The sequence below is a fragment of the Patiria miniata genome, unplaced genomic scaffold (genome assembly GCF_015706575.1).
Source record: "Patiria miniata isolate m_02_andy unplaced genomic scaffold, ASM1570657v1 HiC_scaffold_22, whole genome shotgun sequence".
Lineage (NCBI taxonomy): Eukaryota > Metazoa > Echinodermata > Asteroidea > Valvatida > Asterinidae > Patiria > Patiria miniata.
The window spans coordinates 343030-364851 of NW_024037061.1; the positions used below are offsets into that span (position 1 = coordinate 343030).

Here is a 21822-nt window from a genome sequence, read left to right on the forward strand (position 1 = left end):
TTATTGTCATGTGTGTTGTCCACCAGTGCTGTTACCTTATTGTCATGTGTGTTGTCCACCAGTGCTGTTACCTTATTGTCATGTTTGTTGTCCACCAATGCTGTTACCTTATTGTCATGTGTGTTGTCCACCAATGCTGTTACCTTATTGTCATGTGTGTTGTCCACCAATGCCGTTACCTTATTGTCATGTGTGTTGTCCACCAATGCTGTTACCTTATTGTCATGTGGCTTTTGTCTTAGTTGCTAGTCACGCTTGTGTATTATTTTGCATTGAAGTGTGAAATACATGTAGTCCCAGTGGTTCCCTGGTTAGAATGTCAGACACTCTATATTGCTCGCTGTTAGTTTTTTAAGCAACAATTTTGATAGCTTTCAAATTATCCCCCAGTTGTAGTTTTTTATAATCTGAAACTTATCATTGAATGCCATGGTTACGGTGTTTGACTCATGTACGATGGAACATGGGTTCGAACCCTGATAGAAACATGGTGTTTGTGCTCTTGGGCAAGGCACTTAACTACAATTGCCTCTCTTCACCCAGGAGTATAAATGGGTACCAGTGAGGGTCAATCAATCAATCAAAGGGTCGACTCTGGGTGAGTGATAAAACAGCTGTGACCACAACTTGCCTGCTTTGTCTGTTGACCCAGTTTGACTAGTCACAGTGCTTGCTTGACATATGATCTGACTGCTGGTGACTAGCCATAGCAGGGGAAGTGGAAGTGAATTTTGACTGTCCGTGACTGCTTAAATAGCAGGAGGGTTAATGGAATTGAAAGTAGAGGAGACTTTGTTCATTTGACTTGCCATTGAAAAGCTATTTATCTATTTTTTTTGTCCTGTCTTTGATCAGATGAAACTGATTCTGATCTGACATCCTTGGAGCCTGAGTCTCAGGCCACGTACCTAATCATCAATTCCTGGGATCGCATGGAGCTGTCGGTCACCCCAAACACTATCGGTGTCCTGACCGACTTGGCCGGTGCGTTCACTGCCAAACCAGATCCTAAGATGCGACTTCTGGCCGAGCAGAAAGCAGCCTTGAGGATTGTCAACACTACGGGGTTGAAGGCCAAGATGTTTATACCTGCTGAGCTGTTGGTAAGAAGAAAATAAGAGATTTGATTCTTATTTTTCCCCCACAGTGCCCTTTGTTAATCTGGCTTAAGTCATAAAATTTTAATTTCATTCAAGAAAAGTTTTCTTAAAATAAGAATACATTTTTTAGACGATGCATCAACGAAGAACACATGGCTACAATAATTTTCTTGAAGTGTTAGAGATTATAAATATGTAAAGAAAAATATTTCTGCCTATAACCAGATTTTCTTGATAAATTTCTTAACACAACATATCAAGATAAGGTAACAATTAGAAATTGTACTATTTTACAAAAAATAACTATCTTGTGCTTTTGAAACAGGAACAGGTTTTTTTGGTGCCTGCTGAAGAAAATAATTCTTGGTATTGCTTGAAATATATTCAACTACAAATTTCCAATGCTTTGGTTTTTATCTTTCAGAGTTCCACAGCAGCTGAGGGTGTTAGCCTGGAGCCATCAGGTATAGATATACCAGATCAGCCTAGCCTATCCATCCAAGCCATGGAAGACAGGTGCGTAGCTCTAGAGAGTTGAAATAATCATACATCCCCTTTGTGAGTTGGAGGGTACAACCAGGAGTTTTTAATCCTAAAAATAAGAGGAATTTCTGATCAAAGTGCAACTCAGAAGCCATAATCCTTTATGTACCATGTAGCCAGGGATCACGCCCTAAGTCATGATTCTAGCAACATTAGCAATGCTGTAAACTTGAGAAATAGCAAACGGGGATCCATCAGAGAGGGAACATTTGTTATATTTATTTATTTATTTATTTATTTATGATTATTCCGCAATTGGCCGGGATAGCCAACAAAAGTCTCTCGACTTATTTCCAGTGGGGTCCCTTGGTAGAAGACGTGGAAGGAAATTACAGTTTTAGAGGTGGGAGGAAAAACCCCAGAATAATATTCTGGGGAAAACCCATGGAATCAGGTAGCGACTGAAAACCCAATCCACATATTGGTCCAGGCGGGATTCGAACCCGGGTCACAGCCGTGGAAGGCGAGGAAAGTACCGCTACGCTAACCTGATCACTGTCACCATCTACATGTTATGTTCTCTTTTGATCAGCGAGGATCCCATGGGCTACCTCAGTAAGGTAGTCAAGTCATCCAGATACTCAGAGGTCTATGAAGCTACTCAAGAAGTTGCGGATGCTACAGACGGACCACCGACTCCTAAACTCAAGGATCCCCAGTCTGGACAGTTTATTTTTGAGGTACATGTTAGCAAAGATGGTAGCATAGAATAGAAAGCTACAATATGCCTCGTCGTTACTTATTTTTGTGATTATTGCAACTTATGGACTCCAGACAGAAACACTACAGATGGCGTTATGTGGTCTACTCGGTTGAGCCTGCGCATGGAACGCCCTGCATGCATACACTGGTTTCTCATGTAGTATTAGCGCACACCTAATTTTGATATGATTGTACTCAAACCCCTAGTATCATTCCAAGGGTCCTGCGTGCACTGCAGCAATGCTGTTCAAGTGTCTGCTGTGTCTCTTTCTTAGCCACCAATGAGGGGGAACTTGTGCATGAAGTCCATCAGTTAACCCATTACCACCTGTACATTGTATTACATTGTATTACGTTGTATTACACTGTATTACCTTGCATTACATTGTATTAAATTGTATTACATTGTATTACATTGTATTACATTGTATCACATTGTATTACATTGTATCACATTGTATAACATTGTATTACATTGTATTACATTGTATTACATTGTATCACATTGTATTACATTGTATAACATTGTTTTACATTGTATTACATTGTATCACATTGTACTACATTGTATTACATTGTATAACATTGTATTACATTGTATAACATTGTTTTACATTGTATAACATTGTATAACATTGTTTTACATTGTATAACATTGTATCACATTGTACTACATTGTATCACACTGTATTACAAAGTTTTTATTCCCTGATGAATCCATAAAACCGTAGAATGCTCGGCAGTTTAGGGCGGCCTATAGCGGTACAGGGAGTAACAGGCAGAGCAGTTTGGGGCGGTATAGGATTCTGGTTTACTATAATTACAAGTCCTATTCCGTGCATGATGTCATCCTACCTCGTCATGCGAGTGACTAATCATCATTTTGCTTGTTTCCCTGCTTTACAGGTGGCGGGTATGGCTCCGATAACACACTTTGCCGCTTCTAAGGCCGTCAAAACGCCCTTTATATTAGCACCCTTACAGGCAAGCGCTCAGTCTCTCAACTTTCTTGCTTTAAGAAGCCTTCGGATACCTCTGTGCTCCACTCAGAGATTACTAATGGACTTTGTGTTTCCAGATCATCATAACAAATCCAAGACACTGATGCTATTCTCTTTCAATAAACTCTTAAACTTTGCCATTTATAACCATTTCAAAGCCTAACCATAATGTAATAGTGCTACATTAGTTCTATGTTGGTCTTTTTTTTTACATGCCAGAGGGCCTTATTGTGCAATGAGCCAATTGGAATATGGTTTATGACCACAGAGCCTCCTAACCTGCTGTCATTTTCCTATTAATTGCTTAACCTTTGGCATGCATCTTGTGTATCTTTGCACAGATATTTGATTGCAGTGAGGTTTTCCATTAAAAATTGAGCCCTCATAAGTGGCATTAAAACAAGTATCTATTCTAGGAGTAAACATTCCATTCGGGCGATTCACAATACAGTGCGCCCCCAAGAGTTTGCCACGGAGAGTTCATTTTTCCCAGTGCATTGTGGGAGATGGTCGACAACTTTGCAGCGCAGGACATTTGAAATTGATCATTTTTCCGGTAGTTTCGCAAGCGTATGATTCCAGTATCTGTTTGCCCTTTTCTTTCTTTTTATCAATATGGTGTTTTGTGTGAGGTGGCAGAACGCTATGCCCCAATCTATACCAAATTATCTTAGGTTTTCTACTGACACTCATTCAAATGGGCCATGTTTTGTCGACCGTAAACTTGAAAAATGGTCTCTCCAAGGCAAACTCTTGGTGGCACACTGCATTGTGAATCGTCCCGAATTGTTTTATTTTTAGCCCAATTAAAATTCCACCATATTAACTCTATGATGAGCTTCCAGGTAGAGCCATGCAGCTTTTTTATGTTTCTGAATTAAGTTGCTTGGTTTTGCAGGGAGGGGAGAAGTACCCCGTTGTTCGAGAAGTGGACATTTCCCACGGCAGGAAAACAATTAAAGTGCGGTCTCCGGTACAAGTAAGTATTCAGACAAAAGGAACCCCAAAACAGCCTAAATTCCACAGACAAATTACATGCGACTCTGAATGTAGTAAGAACACTGTATGTGTACTTCATCCTTTTGCAGTTTTTACTTTTGCAGATGAAATATTTATCAAATACAACACATACTAATTCCAAATATCTTTCTATAGGTGCTTCTTTATGCCTTTATTATTCATGGTTTCTTTTATCCTAACCCTAACGTCTTCTACCTATACTTTGTAATTACGAACTTATTTACTTCAAAACTAGCAAGAACTGAGTATCCACTTCTAACTTTAACTTACCCAGAACTTGTTTGGATCATTAAATCCTCGCGTCAGTGCGACAAGGTGGGATCTCTCGTATCGCTACATCCATTGACTTTGTGTGTACTACCATTGACTTTGTGTGTGGTTTTTTAAGCGAAATAAGACATTTTGACATAGAAAACTCGCGTTTCACGTACATGACGTCACATGCCATTTTAGGCGATACAACCTTGTTGCACGGACATGACGAAATGGTTTTTGTTGAAAGTAGTTTTGGCTTGTCAGCAGACATAGCTGATCAGCCAAAGCGTTCTGTGAGTGTAACACTGAAGTTTTTGCCTTGAATCGCATCACAGATTTGCTCATGAATACGAAAATTTGCATTTATAGAAACTAAGAAAGAACCAAAACGACTTTTGAAATGAAGATTGCAAATAAAGTAAACTGAGACACAGAGGTGCAATTCAAGGATTGCATGTCGAGCCCTTGAAGAGAATCTTTAAACTCTGCTCCTACAGGTGGTCAACAACTGCCCAGTTACCATGCAGTTGTACTACAAGTCGCTGGACCTACAGACCTTACAGGGCCCTGCTATACCAGGCCAGGGGCTGGAGGAGTTCGTCTTGCTGGCTAGACTCCAACCTAAGGAAGTCTTTGACGTTCCTGTCATTGTTGCTTACAACGCTGGGATCTATGCTTGTCCTGCCGATCAGGGGTAAGTCTAGTAGGCCAGTTTATATCACTGACCTACAGAGCCTTGTCCTTTGATTGGTGGAAATCACATCACGTGACATTCGTTATTGCTCCCATTCACGCCGCGGCTCAAAAAGTCCCATTCGCCCATGGTGAATGGGATTTACTATTCGATGGTTAGGATTATCCTTGTTCCATGGCGCGGTACGTATTTGTGTGCGAATACATAATGCATGCTGCTACACGCAATGCTCAACGCACATGCGTTGAGCGTTGCGTGTAGCACTCATTAATCCCAAGAGCCAGTAGCTACAGAGTTAGGTTCAAACATTTTGTGAAGGAGTGGTTTGGAAGAGAGAAATACATTTCCCACCAATTGTGTATTGAAACAGAAGTTCATTTTAACTGTAAATCAAATGACAAGGATCTATATGTCAGTTATATAAAACAAATATTGAGTGGCTTTAAATTGTGAAATTGGAGGAATATTATCGCACGGTAAAATCTGGACTTTTCCATTTCGCCTCATGAAATAAAATAGTCCAGATGTTACCTTGTGATAATAGTCCTCCCATTTCACTCTGAGCCACTCAATATTTGTTTAATATTTGAAGATCAAAGATTAAATCTGTTCATGGGAAAATAATTTCCCAATAGGCCTGAGACCTAATGCCGTAGCGCTTTGTTTACCTGTGCGCTTGCCTATGTGGTAGACGGTCCTTACCCGTAGGAAAGCGCATATGTAAACAAAGCCATTAGGTCTTAGGTCTATTGGGCAAACTAACATTGTCGTTATGTCACACCTGTACAATTGCTGTCCTTTTAAGCGGCCATTTTCTTTGGTCTGGTTCCCTTTTCACAGCTTTAGTATCAGTGAGAAGCCAATCAAATGGCAGGAGCTGATGTCCCCCACGGAGCTGAGCGTTCGCTGCATGTCCAAGCAGAAAGGAGAGCTACCATTCCACTTCAAGGTACTCAGTCATCTGTCTCTCAGTTGAGGGGTACTTGTGCTACATAAGAAAACAAAACATATTTCACGTTTATGACGTTCGCGAAAGTTGCATTTTACACCGTGCAGCTATAGAGCTCACTGTACACACTTGTATCTTGCTGTAGTGATGCACCGATGTGGTAGTACTGTCCTGCGGGCCTTCATGAACAATCTGTACAGCAACTTCCAAGATTAGAATTTGGAGTTGGGTTTCTTTTACGGGTGCCTGAATATCTGTGTATTTTTCAATCGGGTACCCTGTTCCCGTAATACCCGTAATTGCACAACTCTACCCACGCATGTCTACGCTACATACCTAGTGTGGACATTCTTTTGTTTTCTTGTAGTTAACAAAAACCTGTGAAAAAAAATCATTTTACTCAAACTTTGAAAACTCTTTCAACCCATTTTTTTTCTATGATTCCCTTTAGTGTTTCTTTTCATTTTGCCACGGATAAACCCAACCCAAAAATGCCTCTAAAACTGTTTTCCTGAGAGGGGGAAACATTGTGTGGACGTGGGCAAGTCCACACGACGTCGCTGCTACCTGGTTTATGTGGACCTCTTTTGTTCGGAAGTCCACACAGTGAATGCAATGCTTGTACACATCATGACCCATAGTTTTCCCTCACCACAGCAGACAATTGATGATGTCAATTTTTTTTTATATTTAGGTGACTCGTAAGGAGCAGAAACTCTCTGACAGTCTGAACTCCTCAGCTGACGTGCCTTCGTATATCCTGGATCTCTTCCCACCAATCACAATCCACAACTACCTCCCGTATGATGTCGTCTACTCCATGAAGGTCAGTCAACCAATCAAAGAAATCATTTCAAAGTTTTTAATCAATTGGCTCTCCGGGAGTGTGGCCTAGTGGTTAGGGTTCGTGACGCATGATCAGAGGATCAGGGGTTCGAATTCAACTGCTGGCCATATGTTGAGTCCTTGGGCAAACCACTTCACCCCCACTTGCCTCTCTCCACCAGGGAGTATAAATGGGTACTGGCATTAGCTGGGGAGTAACCTGCGATGGACTAGCATCCCATCCAGGGGTAACAGAAATATTCTCAGTCATTTCATGCCAAGGAAACATAGAGATTAACGCCGGTCTGATGGGCCGTATGGGCTTGGGACAGACTTTACTTTTTTACCATTTATTTTGCTTCGTGATAAATCAGTGAAACCATACAGGGAGTGGGCGTATTTTGGCAGTTCAGGTAGTAACAGGCAGGGCAGTTTTGGGCAGTAGAGGGACTAGTGGCAACTGTTATATAAAACTTGGAAAATTTTCGGAGAGATTTTGCAACTCCTCTGTTCTCTTTGCAATGCACGTTCTCACTAGAATGTTGCTCTTAGATAAATACGCTCATACAAAAACAGTTACCGTGGAAAGTGTTCCAAATTCTCGGAGGCAATGGTCCTATTTGATCTATCCAATTATTCAGATTTAAGAAAATTAACTGAAAGACATCAACATGGTACTTTCATATTCAGTCATCTTTAGCCTCCATTTTGTTGCATGCAGTTTTTATTTAAAAAAAATTTTCTGCATTTTTTTGGACAGGAGAATGGTCTGAAGTTCCTCTTGAAAGGAGACAAGATGGCGATCTACTCCACCGATCTCAGCGAAGCTCAGAAAATGAAGATACAGGTCTGAAATTCAACCCTTCGAAATCCATGGATCGTAAATGAATGACCACTGCCAAATATATAATCGTTAAGTCCAAAAAGAAAAATCGTGAACGAATCTAGAGGGCCCAACCTCAACCCCAACCAATTATTACGTCAGTTACTTTTTGGATAGCTGCATATGATGGACCGTACCTTTAAGAAGGACCAGAAAATTTGGGGGAAAAAATCATATATAATTGTAGTGCCAGAAAAGTTGGGTCGGTCAAGGAAGAAACGATTGATTTACATTCTTTCCTCAGGTTAAGAGTTACCTATCAGCCAACTGGGAAGGCAACCTCCTGGTCTCCAGGGAGATGAAATCCCACGAATCCGTGGCCATGGAAACCAAGGATACCGAAGGAGATCAGAAGAAGTATCTAACTCTGTGGGCTCACAGCACGACAGACGGCGGGACGTGGGATATCTTCCTATACACACCCTACTGGATTGTCAACAAGTCTGAGTTACCCATAGAAATCAGGGTGAGACTGCCTTCATTTCAGATTCATAAAAGCTAACACAGTTTACCCATTCCCATTGGTCGAGAGCCCATCACGTGGCCGGTTTAAACGGATGATAAAGACATGGCTGGCTGGTCTTCCACACTTTCCCAGTGTCACATGAAATTTGGACTCCTATGAAATCCAGTGCCTTTTATCGTTTTATTGGCTGAACGTTCACAATCCTCACGTAGGCATGCGCAATACTACCAGTGAGTCAGTATTTTATAGTCCTAAATTCACAACGCACTCACCACAGCTGCATCTGCATGTCATTGCGCAGTAGGTGCAATGCGCTCGCCAATATCCATAAAGGAGTTGTTTACGTTTTACTTGCGAGCTGGACACTCCATTATAGAGCTAGAGGGCTGTTTCGAAACACAGAAAGTAAAACTGTTGAATAAAATCAGTGGAAATTTTTAATTTTGGACTTGTTTTGACTGTTGGACCGAGAAGTTTTGATTTTTTGACCAAAAAAGGTCCTAACATATCCACTTTTCCTTGATAATTTTTAAGTTAAAAGTACACCAGCTGAAGTTAAACAAATAAATTTGTTTTCTTTTCAAACAGGCTTCAAGGTCGAGAAAGGTGTACAACAATCACTCAGTGAGCGAACCGATCCTGTTCAGTTTCACGAACACCAAGAGAAAAAAGGTATGGCCTACAAAATCTGAAAATATTGAGTAGTTTTAAGATAAAATTTCCACAGCCTTCAATATCACTGTCATACAATATTGATTTGCCAAGGTGAACATATCAGCATTAACGTTCAACCACAAGAACGAAGGAATTCAAGTTTTTTTTGGTTGAATTTTCAGGCCAAGATGCGAGTGTTTGATTCGGTGTGGTCAGCGTCCTTCTCCCTGGATACTGTCGGAAGCTCTGGTGTTGTCATTTGTAAAGATGAAGACCATGACAGAACGTACCAGGTAATATATCTACCGTATCTTACCTCTGTTTGTGACGTATATTTTGTTTTCCATATAGCCTGGTTGTTATTTTGAAAATTCCCTACGAATGACTTCAAAACCTTTCTCTTTCATTGTCTGAGAAGTGACTAAGTAATTTGCAAAGTTGGTGACGGGTTCCCGATCCCATAATCGAGAATGGGTTCCTGACGTTAACGGTCAGGTACTCAGGTACCTGGTTCCGATTCACAGTCCTAGTGGTAACATGATGGAAATAAAAAATCCACTGTCGCCATTCACATGGAGACTTGACTTAATACCAACACACATTAATTATGAAGAAGAAAAACAGGAATTGTTTTTCAGTTACTTTTTTGTAATTAAGCAGCTAAATAATTGAAATTTATAAATTATGTTTTTAAATTTTATTTTGCAGTTTTGGTTGGAGATCTCCTTATCCAAGCTGACACTCACCAAGATAGTGACCCTAACGCCGTATTTCCTAATCCGCAACAAGACTGACCATGTACTGTCCTATATGGAGGAGGGAGTCCGAGCTGGTATATGGGTCAATATTAAACCTACTGAGGTGAGCAGAAACATTATCATTGTCATCTTAGGCCTTGTTCATAAAGATAAAGTGGTTATATTTTACAAATACTGAACGTTTATGAGTGCAATGGTAAGAATAATTTCATGAGGTGACAGATGGAATATTTCATTGCACGAGGTGAAGGTGAGTGGAATGGAACATTATACAATTGTTGCCTGCTGTGGCAGGGTCCATGGTGTTTGTACATCCGAGGCGGAAAATGGCACCCGAGGCGAAGCCGACAGTGCCATTTGCTCCCGAGGGGCATTTCAAATGCAAAGCTACTTATGTCTATATCCCATGGGTTTGCAGGTGCTGCCATTTTGGCCTGGTAGTGAGTCCATGAAGTTGATGTGTAAGAGAGCCGAGACACCAGACCAACTCTCCTCCAGACACTTCAGTATTGACAGCTCACATTCCACAGTACTGCGGATGGAGAGAGGGGTAGGTCTCATGAGAACTTTTCTGTTACCCTTGAAAACCGGATTAGTAGTATTTTTATTTATTTATTTCTGGTAATGAAACCAAGGATTCCTCAAAAGTGCCCTAGACACTGTAGCTCGCAAGCCTGAAGAAACCTGTAGAGAGAAGACAATGAGAAGAAATTACAGTTTTAGAGGTGGGAGGAAAACCCCAGAAGAATATTCTGGGGGAAAACCCACGGAATCAGGTAGGGACTGAAAACCCAATCCACATGCATGTTGGCACAGGTGGGATTTGAACCTGGGTCACAGCGGTGGAAGGCGAGGAAAGTACCGCTAAAAAGCCTGAATCTCAAATAAGCATGATTAAATAATCCACGTCATCTTTTGTCAGTAACTTTATGTAGTGTAAGAATATAACCTTGCTAGACTTCTCTACTTTAGAAGGCTGCTTCACCAGATGACAATTTATTGAGAATGACCAGCTTTTTTGGTTTGTTTGTTTGTTTGAATTCAGACTGCGTTAACCGTTGAGACAGAGGGGGGTGTGCGAGGACCAACCACGGTCACCTTCATGCCTTACTCCATCGGACAAGCACCAGTCAGAGTGGACAATCTGTGCGATGATGTCAACCTACGCTTCAATCAAAAGTAAGTCGAATGTAATTAAGAAATTAATGCTGGTTTGCTTACAGAAGCATGTCAAAATGATTAAGTACAATGTTTTAAAGCGAAATAGTGAAAAAAACTCGAAATTAAAAAAAAAGAAGTTAACTGGTGTGGCTCTTTGTGAAAACGGTGACGAAATATGCACCAGAGAGGTACACTACATAATTCAACAGTTTACATCTAGCATCTTCTGCTAATTAACCTGAAACAATCCAAGCATTTTGATTGGTTGTTTTGAATAGGAACATTGGTGGTAGACTCCTTCTCCAGCCGCACAAGACGATGCTCCTCACCTGGGATGATCCAACAGCAGAGAGGGTCTTTCTGTGGAATCTGTACAACAGAAACAAGAAGTCATTTGATTGCATCACTGATAGGGTAAGATTTACCATTGTTTAAAGGTAGAGTCGACCGTTTGCAGCTATCCAAAAAATAACCAACCAAATTATTCTGAAAAAGCTTACTTGGTTTAAAGATAGTAATGGCACTAAACTCCCTGTGAAATTATTCCTTCGGGCATCCTGTCATTTTGAAGAAAATAATGAAATAAAATCATTCCCAGAAAATTGACCAAAACGAGCCCCCTAAGTTTCCCATAAAATGTAACTACCAATTGTCCAAAGATATGTCGTATTTGTCTCATTAATGCATTATCCAATGCCTGGTTTCAGGATGGTTGGGGTAAAGTGACTGTCAGCGTTGATAGCATCAAACGAAGCATGATGCCTGGAGATGGACTGTACGTAGAAGGAGATGATGCTAGTGTCTACAGCTCAGATGAAGGTTTGTAAATAGCTGAAGGTACTGGAGTATCATACAACACAGAAGGTCCTAGGCATGTTCCCAGCATGTTCCTATTTTGAGCAAACATTATGCCAGAGGAATGTTACAAACAATCAGCATCTCTACATGCTTTCTCTTATTGCTACCGCATTGATTTACAATGATTGAAAAACAACAATCATACCTTGGATTTGCCAGAGCCATGCTGATATATGTGCCGAGTATGAAAGTAACTAGTTACAGAGATCTGATATATATTTTGTCTAATTTTAAATGTAACAATTCCTTTCGTCACGTCTATGTTAATATTCACGTAGTGGGACTTAAAACATTAGATTCTATGTTAGAACACATAACCATGCATTATCAGATCTGGGAGCTAGATAATAGTAAAATATTCCTGGATGTCTGCGCATGCCTACACACACACACACAATATACAAGGTTTTCAATGATCTTATTACAGAGGATGCAGTAGATAGCCTGATGGAGCACCCATTGATGCATCGTAAGGAGAAGACGACCATCTTCTGGGTGTCTTACATGGATGGTTTGCAGAGAGTCCTCATGTTCACTCAGAGCCCTCGCATCGCTAGAGCTGCCTCACAGGTACTCTCTTGAAACATTCAATTCAGTCCTTCGTTAAACTCAGTCCTAGATTCATGACGATCGTTGAGACCTACTCTCCTCATAGCTCCGCAAGATTCTGTTCTATTCTCATGAGACATTTATCAGTCTAACAGAGTGATCAGTAGAATCACGACAATCATGTGACCTGACAATTAATGATGCATTGCTTAAAGATTTGGCATGGAAGTCTAATATTTATTTATTAGCTTCACTCTGTGATCAAATTGTGTGTTTTTTATTTTAACTGGGTAGCCCATTCAGTGGAATCCACTGGTCTCCCATGGGGCCCAGTAAAGAGAAGACAATGTGAAGAACAGTTTTAGAGGTGGGAGGAAAATCCCAGCAGAATATTCTGTTGGAAAACCCACGGAATCAGGCAGGGACTGAAAACCCATTCCACATATTGGTCCAGGTGGGGTTCGAACCTGGGTCACAGCGGTGGAAGGCGAACAAATTACCGCTACGCCAACCTCAACCAATGCCATTTCAAGCCAGCATATTGGCGATGAAGGTACATATGTGGAGTTGAAGGTAAATATATTATTCACCAAAACAGTGGGAAAATTAAGATTTTTGTTGGTGGTTGTTTTTTTTTGTGTGTGACTAAAATTGCATTTCTTTTAAACTTAAACTTATAGGCTAACATCTCTGAACTGGCCAGCCTGGAGCTGTTCATCTCACTAGAAGGTTTGGGTCTGTCCCTGATCAACTCCCTGTATGAGGAGGTTGCCTATGTCAGCCTGTACTGCCCACCTGCCAGATGGGAGGTGGAAACCAAACCAGATAAATGGAAGTCACTCAACATGGAGCTGTCTTCCATCCTAGAGGACAAGTTCAGGATAGGAGCGGGATCCGTGGCGATTGAAGAGGCTGTGGAGGTTAGTGGATTCACCCAAAAATAGTGGATTAGATGTTATAGGGAGTTTACTGGGATGTAGTCGAGTCCATCACATGTTTCTGCAAGTCCATCACAAGTCCGTTGCATGTCCTCCAGTCCCAATTCAACCACGGATCCGCTACACAAGGATAAACCACTCACCTGAGCTTGTGTACAAAAGTACGGAACGGTTTGTCTACATGCGTGATATGCCGCGTCAGCGCATAGAGCAACGCACAGAACATGTAGAACAATGCGCGCGCATCATGATCGTAGGCAGCTGGCGTCCTGACAGAAATTTGACCACTGAAAAACTGCTGTCGCGCGCCGAGTCTCGCGCTCGCGCATGCAAGACGCACAAGTGCCGTATCAGAAATTTGGGAAAGTCATTTATCCTTGTGTAGAGGATCCGTGATTCAACCCACAAGCTATTCAAATGAGCTTTGATAAAGACATTCCTTTGTGCTTATTCATCCACTGTTACTTGTGACTGGACTTGCGATTTACTTGAGACTGGACTTGCGATTTACTTGTGACTGGACTTGTGATTGACTTGTGACTGGACTTGTAGTTTACTTGAGACTGGACTTGTGATTTACTTGTGGTTTACTTGAGACTGGACTTGTGATTTTCTTGAGACTGACTTGTGATTTACTTGTGACTAGACTTGTGATTTACTTGAGACTGGACTTGTGATGTACTTGAGACTGGACTTGTGATTGACTTGTGACTGGACTTGCGATTAACTTGCAGTCCATGTTCATGATTTGATCTGCAGGCTGATCTGGTTAACAAGACCATCAGTAAACCCATCGAGGGTCGTCTACGTCGACTCTTCAACCCAGCCCTCTGGGTGCACTTCAGGAAGTCTGATCACCACACTGGGCTGCATGTCAAAGTCCAGAAAGTCCAGGTAGGATCTTGAATTCTGAAGAAGAACTAGGGATAGTTGTTGCGAGTAGAAGAGGGTTGTAGCGTTAACCAAGCTCTGGAGAAAGTCATCAGGGATGGTTAGGACTATGAACAGACTTCCACTTTTGTCACCATTTATTTTGGTTTTGGGGTTTTTGGTTGAATGTGTGTTGTTTTGAGTTGGAGCATCTTTGAGACTCAGTGTGACTCAGTTTTTGACACTAATGTTGCGGAAATGACTCATTCAAGTAATAATGATAATAATAATGTGGCACTTATATAAAGCTTTATATCCAAGGTTTCGTTCATTTGAGGGTTGAGGGTTCGTTTTATTTTTTGGGACACCATGTAGTGTGTCAGTGAAGGCCTAAAACAGTTTTAAAAAAAATCCATTGAAAATCATCCATTTGTCCTGTTGTTTTCGTGTCTTTTCTTGTTTTCTTCAGATCGACAACCAACTCTTTGATGCTTACTTCCCAACGGTCCTAAACGTCCTCCCCATTCCTAAGGCTATTCTCAAGAAGACAGGTCCCCGACCGTTCATTGAAATGGCATTGCTACGACGTCAGGTACCAGAGAATGATGTCGACACAGTCAAGTGAGTAGACACAGTCGAGAATCTAAAAGGAAAAGTGAAATTTAAACGATGGCAATCTTGGAAAGATACTCTGTCTAGAAATCGATTCTAGACATCGATTCTGTATCTTGATTGGCTGAGACCGAGTCACATGGCATTCGCTATTTTTGCTATCTTGCTGTGCACTGCCAAAAGTACTATGCCCATAGCAACCGAGGTATACCCGTAGCAACCAGAGTACTATAGACATTGTGTGCAAATGCATACGGTGTGTGCATTACGTGTTGCTTGTTGCGCGTTTGTTTCCAAATGCTAGTGCTACAGAGCTGGCCTCGCCTCGGGAAAATACAATGCTTCATGGATCACCTCGGGAGGCTACTTTTACTACAACACTCGAAGCAGTCAATATTTGTGTACTATTCACCCTCTAACCATACTAACAAAACTTTTTGTTCTCAATTAGCTGGAATATTTCAGGAAAATTGAAGATTGAAACTGGTTTCTGTTCTCATTTTGACTGCCCTTTATCTTTGTGTTGTCAGGTATTTCAAGGTGCTTGTTCAAGAAGCTAGTCTCAAGATTGACAACGGTTTCCTGCTGTCTGTCTTAGACATCGTCTCTGGACTGCAAGAGGAAGAAGATGAGGTGAGTTGACAACGCCCACACCCAGCTCCTTGTGTCAGCATTTTCCAGTGCCCCAATTGGGCAATATCTTTGTTCAAGGGGTGCTAGTCAGAAGCCATAAACCAGTATGCCATACAGCCAGGGAGTACGCTCATAGTCATGATACAGACCTGGGAAATAGCAAACGGGGATCACTCTGAATAGTGGCATTATGTCAGAAAAGCATGAAACAATTCAGCTAGCAAATGCTGGTACAAAAAGCCCCTTAAATTAATTGTCTAACATTGAATAGACCATTCATTTCTTTTGGATTTAGCTGTAATGTATATTACTTTTTCCTTTCTAACAGGTTGTATCATTGCAAGCCGATCTGACCTACATACAACGCTCTCTCCGTGATTCTTCCTCAGCGGTTGCAAACGGCAAGACGCCCATATACTTCGAGTACTTTCATCTTTCTCCACTCAAGGTCAGAGCATGGATTATATAACAAGACTAAGGCCAAAAAAAAAAAATATTCGGTCTCTGGTCAGACCAAAGTTCCGGAATTGACGCGGCCACGCGGCTTTTTTTTTTTTTTTGCTTTTTTTTTTTTTTTCAAGCATGGATTGTACAGACAAGGTGGGTACTATTTTGCTTTTTTGGTGTCCTCATGTACATTAGTGTCCTCCATAATTTGCCTTGGTGCTTTCGATCATTTTGCCTTGGTGCAATTTCCCATTCCTTGGTGCTCTTTGGTAAAAAAAAATTGAGGAGGTGCGGAAATAGAGGGCGCTGTTGGAGCTACCGCGGAACATTTTGGGGAAAAAAAGATCGACGCGCATGATTAAAATCGACGCGCGCGCTGACCAGAGACCGACTTATTTTTTTTTTTGGCCTAACCATCAAAATTTATTGTTATACCTCTGTCTTGGATACTATATTTTTTATAAGCCTAAAACGATCATGGATTAAGTTTATAAAAAGTCATGGCACACTCCCTGTGGGATATCACGATTGTAGTCTTCTCTATCCTTTGCAGATCATAGTGAGCTTGTCCCTGAGTGGGGAGCCCCATGTTGTTGCCAGGCCAACCAGCTTCAAGAAGGATCTGGTGCGATTCTTTGTCGAGTCGGTCGGTTCAACGCTCACTGAGGTGACTGAGGTGGAATTGAAGTGAGTAACGAGTAGCAAGATGCAATAAACAGTTGCATGCCATTTAGCTTCATTTTCAGTCTTGCTTGTACCATTTCCAAGAGTTTTCCCAAATTATTTGATTTTGTACTTATTTGATACCAACATTCGCTCATGACCAAAATGATGATGTCATATTTGGCGGAACATACGGTATTACAGCTTCTCCAAATGGTTTTTTTTTGGGGGGGGAGGAATTCAGGAAGTCGTGCGTACTTCGCGCCCGAATCAGTACAGTGCAGTACGCGCACGCAGTGTCCCGTCCACAGAGCTCTCAGAAGAGGTAAAAACGTGCCCTCTTTTGTTGGCGCATGGAGCCCATACAGTGTGTAAAAAACATGTTGGCGAAGGGCAAAACCCAATGTTGAAGAAGTACAATGGTTCAATTTCAAGCAAGTCTAGTACCCTGACTACATCTTCACATTTCTTTACTAACAGACTGGCCTTCTTTGAGAGAACCAATGTCTTGTTGACCTCTGACCAGCTGTTGGAAGATGTCAAAGGTCATTACATCTCTCAAGGAATCAAGCAGGCGTATGTCTTCATCCTGGGCTTGGATGTCCTGGGCAATCCCTACGGTCTCTTCAGAGACGTCAAGGAGGGAATCAGTGACTTCTTCTACGAGCCCTATCTTGTAAGTTCAGTTTTTCTAAGTCTTGATTTATAATTCCTGAAACTTGAGACCGACTGGTTTAAGCCCCAGTCACACATTTACGGTTTGGAGCTACGGATCTGCACGGTTTAAAATTCCAGATAAACCGTGGGAGTACCGTAATAATATATAGTACCTCCGTGGTTATCCGTCCTCTTCCTTGGGTATTCGTGGAGGGGCAACGGAAGTTTTAAACTGTTTGAAACTTCCATGGTGAAACGTCATGAAAATCAATCCGTAGCGCAACTGTGGGACATCTGTAGGACAACCGTGGCTATGCGTACACATTCTTGGAGATTTGTAGGTCATTCATGGTAGAAATCTCTACGAATTTGCTTCGAATGTCCTACGGATGTGCTAAGGTTCTGCTAATGTTGTACTATGAATATCGACACATTATTCATAGTCCACTGTTGCATTTGGTTGCACTTAGCAGGGTAACTGCTTGCTGCATGAATATCCAAAAGGTCAAGTCACAGCATGTTAAACAAGTCACTCACTCGCTGTCTCTTTCTGTTTGATACTCTTCCCTAGGGTGCCATCCAGGGTCCGGGAGAGTTTGCTGAGGGTCTAGCCAGAGGTGTTCAGAGCTTGCTTGGACACACTGTGGGTGAGTTCACACTACCGACAACTCTAAACCAAAATGGTCAAAATTCTCATGATTCGTTTTCAGATTTTAATGCAGTTTCAGACAGCGTCCCACTGCACTGTGCAGCATAACAATGACAATGAGTTATGTGCTTGAAAAGGTGTCTTGCTGGTCGATTTGAATGTACCAGGGTTTGCGTTGTCCTTGACGTGAGAGCATTGTTTATTCCATATAGGCAGTAGAAGGGACTAAACATGAATGGTGTCTGTATGAAGGTGAGGATGGTATGGCACACGTAGGTTAAGAAAAAATTGGAGTCGGAGTAATTCGGGGCAAGACTATGAAGACTATTAGCCATTTCGGTATTTCAATTAGGTAGCCAAGGTCAAAGGTCATTCCGGATAATGATGCTATGCGATGTTAAGCGAATGCCCATTCCTTTCCCATAGCTGGTTCTAATTGTCATACAGGATAATCTTACAATGTCTGTTGCCGTAAGTTACTGAGTCTGATGTCTACTTTGTTGCAGGTGGCGTTGCTGATACACTTCACGGTCTCTCGGGCACCTTAGGCAGAGCTCTGGCCGTCCTGTCCTTCGATGAGGATTACCAGAGGGTGGGTGGACAGTGACTGGAATACCCTGGAAATTCCCTAATTAAACATCTAGTTCTTTTTTACTACCATCACAATGTAAACATACGCTAAGGATGTAAGGGTAGTTTGCTATACATCTCCTGCAACACAGGCATTTTTCAGTTGCATTATCCATGTTGAATAGGGTTGTAGACAATTTTGCAGAAAGAAATCGATTTAAACAGATAAGATTAAAATGTGATGCAATGATTGCACATGAATGACATGAGTTCATGTTGTTTAAATGGTTGTGTATGACAGAGACGACTTCAACGGTTGCAGCGACATCCCGACAGCTTGCCCAAGAGTTTCTTGTACGCTGGACAAGGATTTATCATGGTAAGTCTACAGCCAAACTATAACCAGTGATTTTCCCAATTTTGCAGAACACTAAAAACTCGGTAGAAAAAAATGCTTATATGCTTATATATGTAAGCGTTTTTGCCGAATTTTTAGCAGAAATTTTTCCCCCCCAAAAATGAGTTTGACAGAAAATTTAGCAGAATGAACTTTTTAAGCAGATTTCTAGCAGAATTCTGTAAATTGGTGATCTGACAGAAAAATTTGGCAGATTGGAAAAATATAGCTGATTTAAAAGAGCTTCAATTTGAGGTTTTCTGGCGTGTATTAGTACATAAATGAGTCACCGATTTGTGCTATAAATACACCTACGCCGTGTCGTGCTTATGCTGGTTTTGTAAAATGGATCGCAGGACGCGTCGCACCTGTGACACATCACAGGATACGACGAATCGCAGTGCTGCGATGCATCGTTAGTTATAAGTTATGAGTTTCATAAAATCGGAAGCTGAAATGATACCTGTGGGTTTTTTTTTTTTTGGCTCTTTGTCGATGACATTGTTTGAGTCGTTTCTTGTATAACTGAGGAAAGCTCCCATTAAATCCAATCTGTTGGTGTGTATGTTTCAGGGTATTGTCATGGGTCTGTCAGGGGTCTTCACAAGCCCCATCAAGGGAGCTCACGATGGAGGTCTCAAGGGCTTCTTCAAGGGCATCGGTAAGGGGCTACTCGGTCTGATCAGTAAGCCGGCAGGAGGATTGGTGGATGGAGTCACCGTCATCTTAGATGGGATCGAGAGAGCTACGGAGATGGGCGAGAACATCGTGATCAGGATGCGCATACCAAGGTTCATTGATCCTAACGTGGTAAGTCCGGGACTCAGATTGATAGCGTTTGCAGTCTCCTGAAGATTGCGGGAGGTTTATTCACCAAGTTTTTAAGAGGTCCTTCACAGACATTACATAACGCTGGAATTCGCTACATGCAAGGTTTGCAAATTGTTTATTCCCAAACCTCTGTGTTGTGATTCTGCAGGGTCTGGAGCCGTACTCACTGTATGAAGCCAAGGGCAACTCAATGCTTCACAAGATCCGTCGCAGTGATCTCTACAAGACAGATGTCTACTTCTTTCATGCTGTCGTCACGTCAGACAGCACGCCGGATGTAGTCCTCTTAACTAATAAGTATGTGAGAATCCATCTCAACACATTCCTTAAATCAGTCGATTTCCTCCTTTTTTTACATCCAAGACATTAAAAAATTTGTTTACAATTTTGTGCGGCTTTAATTTTACCTAAAGCCATTAGCCCTTGTCAGGGCCGGACTAAGTAATCGAAGGATTAAGATAGAATAGAGGGCTGGCCAGTTTACAGTTAGATTGACTGTTTTCTCTCGGAAGTTTCTAGTGGTGGTTACTCGCAATGAATTGAGCGACAAACAGAACACACAAATGAGAAGCACAAGAGGCAACCAGGACAAGTGAACATTTGGTCACCATAAGGGTTTGCTTTGTGGTTTCTCAGGAGGATCTTGCTATTGGAGAGATGCAGGTGGTGGGGAGGCTGGGACTTGGAGCAGTCAGATCTCTTCACTTCCCTCATTGGTGATCCGACGATCGGCCCAAACAAAATCATCTACAAAGTCCAGGTAGGTTTACGCATCAGTCACTTTACCACCTAGTGTAGGGGCTAGATGTTGTTTTCAGCAATGTTGCATATTTCATGAACCATATTGCATAATTTGTTCTTGACAGCCGGAGGGCTCGGATGTCGTCGAGCGAGAAATCCGATGTGATGACGAGGAGACTGCACAGGTGAGTGGTTGTTATCAATTCTTGCTTTGGAAGGAATGTCTCATCGGTAATTTATATTCATATTTTTTTAAATATACTGACTTGCTGCTATTTTTTTTAGTAATGGCGAGATAAACCAAAAGTGTGATGTCACAGGAGGGTGTTAACAGTATTTAAGTTAACTTTGTCAATGCTTTGTGGACATGGAATTTGAAGTACATTCCATTGGATTGTTGAAAGTTTGCAGTTATTTGTTCAGGGTTGGTAATGCCTTCTCTGTTTCGTCTAAGTTGTAATATTTGATCAGAAAGCTCTGATAAGCAGCACATGAATAAAATGACTTATTTTATACATTGTAACACAGTGGGTACTGCACAAGGTAGAGGAGGCCATGAACCAAGCTAGCCTGGTCAGCCCTGCTACTGATGCCTTCCTGACAGTAACAGATCACTGATAGACAAGACCAGGCTAAGTACACAGCAATGCCAGGTCAGTGACCTTAACCTTGTATACACTGCAAAAATGTATACACTGTATACAAAATGTATACACTGTGTACAAAATGTATGAACTGTATACAAAATGTATGAACTGTATACAAAATGTATGAACTGTATACAAAATGTATGAACTGTATACAAAATGCATGAACTGTATACAAAATGCATGAACTGTATACAAAATGCATGAACTGTATACAAAATGCATGAACTGTATACAAAATGCATGAACTGTATACAAAATGTATGAACTGTATACAAAATGTATGAACTGTATACAAAATGTATACACTGTATACAAAATGTATACACTGTATACAAAATGTATACACTGTATACAAAATGTATACACTGTATACAAAATGTATACACTGTATACAAAATGTATACACTGTATACAAAATGTATACACTGTATACAAAATGTATACAAATATAAACAATGTATTACAGTATGTATACTACTGTGCACTGTATATGTATAACCACGGAGGAGGGTCATTATGTAGAGTTTTCCCTCCTGTGATGAAAAAAAAAGTAAATATCGGGGAAAAAATTAACGGCAGAAATGCTCCAAAGTATTGGTTTATAGGCAAGCTATAGCTGAATGTACTATTGCAGTCAATATAAAGACTGTTCCAAGTAATTTAAATGATTTTTAAGATATGTTCAGTCAAACAGTAACTAGTATAATGTGTAAGTGAAGGATAATGTTTACTGTCACAAAGTATTA

General features: G+C 41.2%; 1 protein-coding gene across 2 annotated transcripts in view; it reads left to right on the forward strand.

The window, feature by feature from the left end:
* The window catches only part of LOC119730733 (vacuolar protein sorting-associated protein 13A-like), a 29057-nt gene extending 7881 nt beyond the window's left edge, over window positions 1-21176 (forward strand). The window contains exons 13-45 of one of the 2 annotated variants that reach the window (XM_038203755.1): window positions 856-1103; window positions 1525-1616; window positions 2176-2323; window positions 3252-3329; window positions 4245-4325; window positions 5119-5315; window positions 6156-6264; window positions 6959-7090; window positions 7850-7936; window positions 8217-8438; window positions 9027-9110; window positions 9275-9385; window positions 9801-9953; window positions 10269-10400; window positions 10896-11029; window positions 11290-11425; window positions 11719-11830; window positions 12297-12439; window positions 13099-13338; window positions 14116-14250; window positions 14696-14847; window positions 15369-15471; window positions 15800-15919; window positions 16472-16605; window positions 17062-17257; window positions 17810-17885; window positions 18394-18479; window positions 18759-18836; window positions 19428-19664; window positions 19834-19982; window positions 20322-20445; window positions 20552-20611; window positions 20955-21176. In XM_038203755.1, coding sequence (XP_038059683.1) covers window positions 856-1103; window positions 1525-1616; window positions 2176-2323; window positions 3252-3329; window positions 4245-4325; window positions 5119-5315; window positions 6156-6264; window positions 6959-7090; window positions 7850-7936; window positions 8217-8438; window positions 9027-9110; window positions 9275-9385; window positions 9801-9953; window positions 10269-10400; window positions 10896-11029; window positions 11290-11425; window positions 11719-11830; window positions 12297-12439; window positions 13099-13338; window positions 14116-14250; window positions 14696-14847; window positions 15369-15471; window positions 15800-15919; window positions 16472-16605; window positions 17062-17257; window positions 17810-17885; window positions 18394-18479; window positions 18759-18836; window positions 19428-19664; window positions 19834-19982; window positions 20322-20445; window positions 20552-20611; window positions 20955-21044 — 4379 coding nt within the window. In that variant the 3' untranslated portion in view covers window positions 21045-21176. The remainder of the gene's footprint in view (window positions 1-855; window positions 1104-1524; window positions 1617-2175; window positions 2324-3251; window positions 3330-4244; window positions 4326-5118; window positions 5316-6155; window positions 6265-6958; window positions 7091-7849; window positions 7937-8216; window positions 8439-9026; window positions 9111-9274; window positions 9386-9800; window positions 9954-10268; window positions 10401-10895; window positions 11030-11289; window positions 11426-11718; window positions 11831-12296; window positions 12440-13098; window positions 13339-14115; window positions 14251-14695; window positions 14848-15368; window positions 15472-15799; window positions 15920-16471; window positions 16606-17061; window positions 17258-17809; window positions 17886-18393; window positions 18480-18758; window positions 18837-19427; window positions 19665-19833; window positions 19983-20321; window positions 20446-20551; window positions 20612-20954) is intronic. The other variant, XM_038203756.1, reaches the window with a different exon arrangement.
* The last annotated feature ends 646 nt before the right edge of the window (window positions 21177-21822 follow it).